We start from the raw sequence: 10,778 nt of genomic DNA, 5'->3' as shown, positions 1-10,778 counted from the left end.
GGGAGGCGTGCCAGAAATAAATCCCTGTAGTTGAACTATGCTCTGTGTCCTCAGTGGCTCAGATGGATAGAGCGTCTGCCATGTAAGCAGGAGATCCCGGATCGAGTCCCTGTCGGGGCACACATTTTCATCGGTCCCCGTTGACGTATGTCGATGCCTGTAAGCAGCTAAGGTTGTTCATTTCATTATAATTTCATTCTAATGAGCTGCATGGTATCTGTTCTTTCAGACATGTCAGAAAGAACAGATACCATCTTAGTATATATATAGGTGTCTTGATTTGTGAGGTGATTACTTTTTAATGGAACCATTCCATGGCCCCATTGTAGTGGGCTTTCAGTTTTTATCTGTCAGCCCTTTGTAAGTGGTTGGAAATAAAATTTCTGCTGATTGCTGAAAATTTTTTACCAACAACTGTTTGTGCTGATGCAGTGTCTTTCTTAAACTGATGGTTTATTTTCATCCTAACTTCTCTTAAAACTATTTCTTTCTGACTTTCCTGTCCTAAAAAAATGTGCTGCTGTGACACCAGTAAGCACTGGTGTTTTGCCACTCACGAGAGTGACCCCCCCCCCCCCCCCCCCCCTTTAAGTCCCCTGTTACTAGCCCAGCCAGTTTACCATTGAGTTTCTATCTGAGGCGAAGGCTGTACCTAATATAATCCCATCTACTAACAGAATCAATTGGGTCCACACCAATATGTGACAGAGCACCGGCCATAAGCAGCTGCTCAATCTCCAAGGATGTTTGCTATTTACAGTATACAATCACGATCTACTGTATAATGCCAGTTGCTCTGTGAGACTGTTTTCAGATGATGCTGTTCTCTGTAAGAAGGTCGAAATGCCAGAAAGCTGTAGTAAAGTGCAAGAAGTCTTGCGATGAATCCATATTTGGTGCACAGACTTGCAGTTGGCCCAGAATGCAAATAACACCAGTCTGTGTGTAAATAGCTAGAGAGATTCACTACTGTCCAATTACACTACTGTTGACAAACCACCATATAAATCAACAAACTTGACATACCACAGACCAAACATTCACAATGACCTAAACTGGATTGACCATATAAAATTAAATGTAGGAAAGCCTGACGCCAGGCTGAAATTCATTCAAAAAATAGTAAGGATATTTGATTGATCCATGAAAGGAGTGGCTTACAGAACATTTGTATGAGCAATTCTGGACTATTTTCTCATCTGTCCCAACAATACGAAAAAACTATTTCAAATTTTTTTCACAAAATTAACCTTTATCGTTGTCATGAGCAACAAATATGACAAGAAATCGGCAAATGCAAACAATGAATTGTTTCCAGGAGGTGGTTTGACTTTGGAATATAATTTTTAAACATTTTTCATATAATTAATCTCTATTACCATAGTAAGCAATGAGTATAAGAAGAAATGGGTAAAAAGTAAACAGTCAATTGTTTTAAGCAGGTGGTTTCACTTTGGAACCAATGGGACATATGATTTTAATTACCCATTATTTTAAGTGATATATTGAAAGCAATATCACATTTTTCCTAGACACGATCCGACATTCAAAACACCCATGATCTCATAATGCCTAAAACAAACTATAGTCCAAAATAACAATAAAATTAGGCATAAAATGTAATAAATTCATTTTGAAACCACTTGTGAAAGCAGTAGCATAAAATTAAATTTACAGTACAACAATATGGAAGGAAAGTTGCTACTCACCACATGGCGGATATGCGGAGTCGCAGATAGGCACAACAAAAACACTGTCACAAATAAGCTTTCGGCCAGCATGGGCTTCATTGAAAAAAGGCCCTACACACACACAAAAATCTCACATATGACAGTGTGGCTTCAGTTGTTAGACTGCAGTCATGTGTGGGAGTTGCATGAGAGGGACACAGAGAGAGAGATACAGTTTGTGTGTGTATGTGTGATAGAGAGAGAGACATTATAATAACTTAAGAGATGCAATCTCCTACAGTCCAAAAGCAAAGCACAATCTGTGTGCTGACTGGTGCTTTAAATTCTGTATAATGCACAATTTCCAGTTTCGACATTTTGTTGATACATGACGAGCAATGTTTTTTTCGGTATTTCATTAAGTGCTTATTAACAGATCAGTCACAGTTGCAGTACATAGTTTGACAACTAGTTTTAAACCAGATGGTTCATACTGAAGCCTGACCTACTGAGACTGCACTGAAAGTGCTTGATCTTCACAACAAACATCACCTGTAAGTTTGATTCTGACATGCTAAGTAGGGGCATGTTGAGTGTGAGAGTCATCTGCGATCACTTTGTAAAGCACATACTGCGACTCGGATGTGTCTTATGAAGATCAGGAACTTTCAGTGTAGCCTCAGTAGGTCAACCTTGAGAATGAAAAAGTTGGTTGAAACTAGTCGCCAAACACATGAACAGCAAGTTTTCTTAACACAGTGCCTACTCATACCTGGGAAAAAAGATCCCTGAGAATTCCAGGTATGGGGGGAAGATGGTGCCATAAGAAGTTCGTGATAAATCAATGGTGAACAGGAGGGAGGGAGGGGGCGGAGACACAATAATGATGTTCCTTTCTTTTCAGCTAAAATATATTATCTGTTGTTCAACTGCAGTTTTTAAACATCAATAATTTATGTGGAATAATATTCATATAATTAACACATTTAGAAACAACTAAGTATTTTAAAATTTGTGTTTCATAAAACTCAATAAAATTAAAATTCAGCACTGCATAAAAAAACGAAAAAAAAAGAATTCCCCAACATTTTACAAAATTCCATGAGATGCCTCAAATTTTTTCCTAAGAATTCCAGGGGTTCCAGAAGAATTGCCACTTTGGTCAATAAACACCGAGTGATAATGCACTATATTTGTAGAAGTACCTCAGTATACCATTGATTTCTCCATCTTGCAATAGCAATGGTGGTTTCTACCGATGTCTCTATCTTGCAATAGCATTGGTGGTTTCTACCTCAAAATGAGAGAGAGAGAGACCTGGGGGGGGGGGGGGGGGAGGGGGGTCTAGAATAAAGCTGTTGTGGATTGTGGAGGTGTTTACTGTTGAAATTGTGAGCGTGTGTATTCCAAGAACAGCCAAGCATTGAAATACTTACTTCCACATGCATGTTGTGAAATGACCACAATGAGAAACTTAGAGAAATGTGAGCTCCTACAGAAGTTTATTGAGAGCCATCCTTCCTTTGACTATTTGCAAATGGAACAGGTGGAGGGACAATTGACAGTGCTCCAAGAAGTACCCTCTGCCACGCACCACTGCAAGGTGGCTTGTAGTGTAAAGAATTAAATGCAGACTTGGTTCTTTCTACACCTCTTCCTTCCAGTTTCACTGGACTGACCCATTACTTTCTTGGCTGTTTGCGTTCAGTCCTTCCCATTTTTATTGTTCATGTACCAAATGCATTTGTTCCGCGTTTCAGTTTCATAGTATTATAGTTCCATTTTCTATGCTACCATGTAACGTTGGATGGTACAGGTAGTGGCCTCACTTCATGTTAGACAGCAATCATTGTACCATCTCACATAATCTATTAATGACAATATTTTCTTTACCTAACTCTACCTCCTGTACAGATTCATGAACCAGTAAAGCACAGTTACAGTGAGACGTCAGTTATTTAGACTAGGTGAGACCATAGGCCATCAGGATTATCAAAAAATCAGATAATCCAACCTCATTGTATGGAACTAAGTAACAAAGTTGGTTTCCTTACCTCACCAAGGAGTAAATCTACCAATGTGTTGTGTAAATCAGGGAAAACTTTTCTAAGTATCCCACTGACAGTTCTATTCATAATCATGGAGGAAATGCCAGTTTGGACTTATATTCACCACAGAGAAACAAACGCAAAACAGTATTGCTCATAATGAAATAAATTTAAAAAATGTTACTAAAATATATCTGTTTAAAAAGACAGTATAAACATTCTTCATACGTAACGCAAACTACACACGTGTGTGTGTGTGTGTGTGTGTGTGTGTGTGTGTGTGTGTGTGTGAGTGTGTGTGTGTTTACTGTAGCACATTTCCTTTCTTTTTGTGTGTGGCTGTACTGGGTGAGGTGGCGCAGTGGTTAGCACACTGGACTCGCATCTGGGAGGATGATGGTTCAATCCTGCGTCCAGCCATCCTGATTTATTTTTTCTGTGATTTCGCTAAATCACTCCAGGCAAATGCTAGGATGGTTCCTCTGAAATGGCATGGCCAACTTCCTTCCCATAATCTGATGAGACCGATGACATCACTGTTTGGTCTCTTCCCCCAAACGATCTAATCCAACCCAACTAAGTGCTTCTGATTTTTGGTGAGTGGTCTTCTTAGTCTAAAAGTATGATCACAATAGAATGTTTTTGCAAGAAAATCATGTGCCAAGATCTACAGTGCTTGATAGTAATATGTTGTCACTCTCCTGAACTCAACTTCTCTTTCATCATCGGGGGTGCTGACTCAGTTTTTCCAGGCATACTGAGATTAGGATATGAAGTCATGCAAGAGGCATACATGTTTGTTTATGGCCTGGAGCTAGTGCAAGGGGCATAGCAGCATTTTCATGGTTCAATGCAGTAACTTCTTTCTTTCTCTGAACTAAATGTAGTTTCATCTTGACAAAAAAGAAAAAAAAAAGATATGAGCTTACTGCAATTTTAAACTTGATGAAATGTAAACAGCCTGTATGGCGGATGTAACTAGGTTACTTATCTTGTTTTCTTGCTCATTATCCTGAAATTCTTCACAAGAACTTGATTCAGCTCTAAAGTTCATTTAGTGTGCTATGTGGATTAAGTTACAGATGTCCCTTTATGCTTTTCATTACATTTTCATTGCTCAAAGTGGCACAGCTAGTCTGTTACAGATCCTCTGATTAACAGTGCTGTCTAGTGAACGAACTCACACTCTGGCAGTAGCTTTTGAACAATTACTCCATTGTTAACAGTACAGACTTTAGATATTAAAATTAAAAATTATCACATGAAGTTATTTTGACATACATACGAAATTGTTTCAAACACTGTTATCAATTTCAGGCATATAATTCAGCCAACAAACAGTTATCACCCCAAGTTTATGCCAAACATGCAGAACAAGCAATGAATTTTATACTTACTTTATTATTGTTATTATTATTTATTATTGTTATTATTATTATTATTATTCACATACAGGCCCAATAAGACTATGTGAGGTACAATCCATCTTTGGCACTTTTTATGGTTGGCCTTCCTTTATGTCCAAATTCGTTTGATCCTTTCAGAATGATGTCGCTTTCTTTCATCAGACCATGGTGTTCCAGTCTGTTTTCTAATTTCCCTCTGACCAGCTTTCCAATCAAATATCTTTTATCTGAATGTTTTTCTATCTTCATCATATGCCTGAATTATACCGGCTTCTTTAAGATCCTTAATTACTGTGATCCATTTAATTGGCTCAGATTTGGCCTTACTTCTGTTTTCATAGAATTCTGCAATTTGTTTTTTGTCAACCTAGTGTGTGCTATTCTTTTAATGTGCCCATAAAATTTAAGTCTTTGTTTTCTCGTGTAGTCTTGTATTTCCTTATTACTTCTCAGCCTATAAGTTTCTCCATCAGTAACTGTGGGCCTAATATTTTCCTAATAATCTATCTTTCTTTCTTTCTTTCTTTTGAATTTCTTCAATATCCCTCTTTCTATTTAAATTTAAAGTTTTTGCTCCATTAAGTAAATGAAGTACTTGAAACTAGGGGCGAGTGGTGGGAGAGAGATATCAGTTGTGTCGAGGACAGTGGGAAGACATCAGATAGGTGGGAATCAAAATGGTTTGTCTTGCTGAGGTTTTCAGGGAAGGGGTGATTATCATGGAGAACAGGGTAATGTGGGGTGGGATGGCTACCAGTAAGGTGGTGGAAGGCTGACCATTACTTGAGGACATGACAGGGAGGATGGAGGTATGTGCATGTCTGGCGCCAGTCCTGGCGTTTCTTTGCTGTAAGGAGGTTCCAGGTGTGTCGCTGTAATTGCCGGTGGTAGATAAGTGTATCCCGGTTATCAGTGTGGAGGAAGGAGCGGTAGAGCCTGCAGGATTCACGAAGAAGGAGGACAGTTTGTGGAGAAAGTGCAGGACGGTGAGGGTGGATGAGTTTGGTAGGAACATGGGCCTCCACAGCATCAGTGATGGTCTTCTGAAGGAAGGAAGAGGCGTGGATGATTTCAGCAGGATGGGGAAAGGTGAAGGGGTTTCTGTCATCCCGTGAGACAATGGATTCCCAGTAGGCATCCCAGTCAGTGTGGCAGTACTTGTGGATGAACTTTGGAGGGGCAACTTATCAGTGGGCTGTGAGGGGGGATCATGGGCAGAGGAGACAGTGAGAAGGACAGGGAGGTGGTCACTACCAATGGGGTCGAGAACATCTGGGGTGGAGTTACTTTCAGGACAGGTGTGTTGTATGGATGGAGCAAGGTCACCATGGAGAGTGCCAAGGAACTGATGCCACTGCCAAAGGGTGGCAGGGTCACAGCTGTGGATGTTGACATCAGCAGCAATCACATAGATGGAGAAGGTATGATCAATGTGGGAAATGAAGTCGTAAGGGGGGGAGGGGCTGCGGATATAGATGGTGGCACAGGTGATGGGGAAGGAGGGAAGAAAGATGCTGGGGAAGAAGGTTTTCAGTTGGGTCACTGAGTGCGGGTTGTGGCTGGCTGGACAGGGAGATGCTTAAGGTGGCCAACAGCAACTCCACTTCAGGTGAGGATTGTCAGTGTGGTGAAGAGGATAGGAAGAGGTGCAGACAACATAGTGAGGTTGGAGGAAGTTTTCATTAATGATGAAGGAAGGAGTCGACCTGGCGCTGGGATAGAGGTATTTGTTGACAGGGAGGGAGCGAATTTTGACATAGAGGAGATGATACTGTTGATGCACCAGGATGTGGGAGGGGGGAGGAGAGAGGGTCTTAAACGAGGGTGTCTAGGCAATTGAAGGTAAAGTGGGCCTGGTTGTGGGAGTAGGTGGCGTAGGTATTCAGATGGAAGACATAATGGGCGGAAAGGGAAATCTGCTGAAGGGTGTGGGGGCATTGGAAGTGGTGGATGCTCTGCAGGATGATGGTCAGGAACTGGATTATGTCTGCAGGCATAGGGGGAGGGCGTTCGGTATTGTTGGGGAGGATGGGCTGGTCAATGGGGCGAATGGGGATAGTGAACTCAGGGTTGGTGGTAGTGGGTTTGGCTTTCCATTTGGAGGAGTAGGTGGGGTGGGGGTTCATTGCAGGTTGAACTGTGAATTTACTTTCAAAACCTTTTCTTAAGAATTTACTTTATTTACTAGCGATTCTTCAAGAACATGAACACATTTAATCATACTATGTGAGTGTGGAAGTAGTTGCCAATGGTAACTGAAGACACAAATTAATTTTTTTTTTTAATCAATGGAAATTTTATTCCTAAAAGCCTTTTTTTTTTAAGAGATTAAAAATTATAATCAGAAAGCACCCTGTAAATATCAAGTTAAAATTTATTCAGAGGCAGAAATAACATTTTTTGTTTTTGATAGTATGAGCTTTTGGGCTGAGAACCTTGCCGCTCCCTTTTAACACAGCTGTAGTCACGACCACTCACAATAACCTATGAAAGACTACACTGGTGCAAATCTGCAACACACCAGATTACTTTAAACTAAAAATTTTAACAACTCACACAAACACATAAACTATGCACCTGGTAAGAGGGATGGAAATGGTACAAAATACTAATAAAATTATTTGCCACTGAAAGTGCAACTTGTTTTTAAAAGAACTCTTACGGTGGAAGGGTGGCAACTTTATATACTAAAATGACCACTTAAATAAAATCCATGACATGCAGTTTTACATAAAATGTACCAACATGCTCTACATTACACATATACCACCTCCCAAGATGATAGGCAAGATAAAAACATATTTCAAGAATTTTTCCTTTACACTTTAATTCTATAAATTCGTTGACATCGAATCTGACAAACATGACAGAGGCAGCTATTAATGTATGGCAGATTGACAGGGGGATTACTGAACAACCCGAACTGCAGCTTGTTCTAACCCGCCCCAACTCCACAAGGGAAAACGGACCACCAAATTCATAAATAACCACCTTTCTGCAGGTGGGCAAATGGAGAAGAATGGTGGGACAACCCCAAAACAAAGTGGCTGGTGACCTCACCGAGAAAACAAGTAGAATTTAACAAGAAAATGAAACAATCGCCACTCACTTAACTTCTAATAAACTGTGATTTCTGTCGAAGACCTGGCGCAGCACCCCCAACACTCTCCCGAATCGTCCGCTGCCAGTCGCTTCAACGGACGCAGGAAGGCGCACCGATCTCCCATCTCATGGCGTCGCAGCTCGCCCCAGCCAACCCAATGTCATGGTTTGACTCTTGTTGCTCTCGTGTCCACCACGAAGCCACTACCCCTTTCTATATGGCGCGGCCCGGACTCACGTGGGGACCTCACATGCACTGGCGCTCAAGGAGGACTAGTCATCTTGTGTCTCAGTGTGTGACCAACCAATCGACTGATCCAACCACCAATAACTGTTGCCCAAGCCACTCGAGCAGACTGGTGGTGTAACACGCAGACTCAGATGCAGGAACACAGCCCCGACCGGGTGACCACTAGCTGAGTTCTGTTACTGATGGAGTGTCAAGACTCTCATTTTCTGGCTTTTAAGTTTGATCCAAATTGCAGCCATACTAGCACTCTGACGCCAGACAGACACTGACTGCCCCACACTGACCCGGCTGACCAACTCCAGACTCCTGAGACTGACAGACTGACCGACTACCGAGCTCATAGCACCCCTTAAATGCACGTGAACAGGCAACCTTTCCCACCAGAGGGAGACACCAAAGCTGTGATTGCCACAGCGGCGCCACCACCAGAAATGGAGGACGACTACTTCACACTACGCGCTGCGGCGTGCTATTCAAAGCAGCAAATTTTACCACAGCTCACAGGTGTTGAAGGAAGGAGGAGAGGCGAGGCTGGGATACTGTTTAAGTAAGTGGCAGGCCTTACAATGGGGACAGGTGGGGGTGGGGGTTCTTGCAGTTTTTACTGAGGTGGTCATTGTACAGGAGACAGCACTGGAAGTGGTAGGATTGAGGAGGGGAACGGGACAGGTCAATGGGGTGGTAGTGATGAAAAGCAGGGCTTCCTGTGTGAGGAGGTGGTTGATGGAGGAGGCGGACGCAGTACAGATATGCCTATGGAAGGTAGTGCCAGAGAAGTTGTTAATACAACAGGCTGAGCGGATTTCCAGGGCGAGATGGGTCTTTAGTTCCGCTAACACCTCCGCCTCGGTGATCACAGGACTGAGTTTTGCGATCACAGTGGCGAGGGTTGGCGGATGACGAGAGGGTTGGGGGTGCTGAGGAGAAGAGGATGTAAGAAATGGGGTGAGGGATGTATGGGGGCAAAGGTGATATGGGGAAAGTGCCAGAGGAGATCAGTATGGAAAAAGGAAGAGGAGGATTTGATGAGGACAGAGTCTCTGTGTGGGATAAGTTGAGTAATTGGGGCACTGGGGATGTATTTTCAGATTTCAAGGGTGGGGGTGTGGGCATCTACGGATTTCGGATCTCAGTTGGCAAGGATGAAGGTATGCAGGGTGGAGGCTCGGGAGGCAGGAGGAGGGCTGGCATCCATGAATGGATCAGAGGGAAGTAGGGCGGGCAGTGGGGTTTTTGGAGGAGTGGGTGGAGATGAGGTCACCACTTGGGTGCTTGGGAGGTTTTTTGCCCAGTGTGTCCTGGAAGGTGAGGTGAGGGACTGGATGGGTGGGGTGGTGAGAGGCAGGCCCCTCTTGTGAGGTGACAGCACTGGGAATGGAGGTGGGGCACTATGTGGTGGCGACTGTGGTGCTGCAGGTGGTGACTCAGGTAGGGGAAGCATGAGTAGTTGTAGCAGTGCAGGTGGGGGGAGGAAGTCGTTTATGTTGGCGATAGCAGTGGGAGGGGGGGCAGGAGCAGGAGCAACATACTGATGGTGTTACAGGGAGGAGATAGAAGGGGAGGAGACTGAAGAGGGGAGCTGGAGTAGAAGGGTTTGGCCCACGAGGTTACAATGAGTGCAGGCGAAGGGGAGGTGTAGATGATGATGGTAGTGGGGGTGTCCATGATTGAAGGCAGTGTCCACTGGCGACAGGAGTCGCCAAAGTGGGAAAAGAACTAAGACAGGGGCCAATGGTGGCGAGCACAGAGCGGCGGCAAGCGTCAGGTGGCCGGTGAGCGGACGGACAGATGGCAGTGGCCAGCAGACAGATGACAATGGCAGGGGCTCTTCCAAAGCGACGATTAGACCCCGACTGTACCCAAACAGCGTAATTCTACTCTTTGCAACTGAGGGGATCCAACCCTCGTATCCAGTAAGGGATGTTTTTTCATATGTGATATATTACAATACAGCATCATCGGTCTTTCGAGGTCTAACTGTGTTGGTGAGGCAGTAAATTTATCCACACGGCAGTGATGCTGCATCACTGCAATACACTTTGGAGGTGTGATGGTGGGACTTACTGTACCACCCTCCAATGGTGACAGTACTACATCAGTCAGGCAGAAAAACATAGCCCGACATTGGTGGGTAGGGTGGGAAAGCATTGGGTTTAGAATTGGGGCTTGTACCACCAAAGAATGTAGCTGCAGTGGGTGTGCCAGGTCTATCATTAGCCAAGATCAGTATCCGATTCCTCAAGGATGGTTAGAGGAACCAGATATCGATGCCAGCGGTGTATAAGTGTGGTCCGAACATGAC

General features: G+C 43.4%; 1 protein-coding gene across 1 annotated transcript; it reads right to left on the bottom strand.

Moving 5' to 3' along the window:
* Positions 1–9,605: 9,605 nt before the first annotated feature.
* LOC124553242 (proline-rich receptor-like protein kinase PERK8) lies at positions 9,606–9,917 on the bottom strand. Its single transcript, XM_047127130.1, has one exon. The coding sequence runs from the start codon at positions 9,915–9,917 to the stop codon at positions 9,606–9,608; it is 312 nt and encodes a 103-aa protein (XP_046983086.1).
* Positions 9,918–10,778: the final 861 nt, after the last annotated feature.

The sequence above is a fragment of the Schistocerca americana genome, chromosome 11 (genome assembly GCF_021461395.2).
Source record: "Schistocerca americana isolate TAMUIC-IGC-003095 chromosome 11, iqSchAmer2.1, whole genome shotgun sequence".
Lineage (NCBI taxonomy): Eukaryota > Metazoa > Arthropoda > Insecta > Orthoptera > Acrididae > Schistocerca > Schistocerca americana.
Note: the sequence above shows the minus strand (reverse complement) of the source record. Positions and strands in the feature narration are given on the sequence as shown.

Excerpts from the sequence above, each read along its gene's own strand:
- LOC124553242 (XM_047127130.1), bottom strand. The coding sequence starts at position 9,917 with ATGCTTCCCCTACCTGAGTCACCACCTGCAGCACCACAGTCGCCACCA.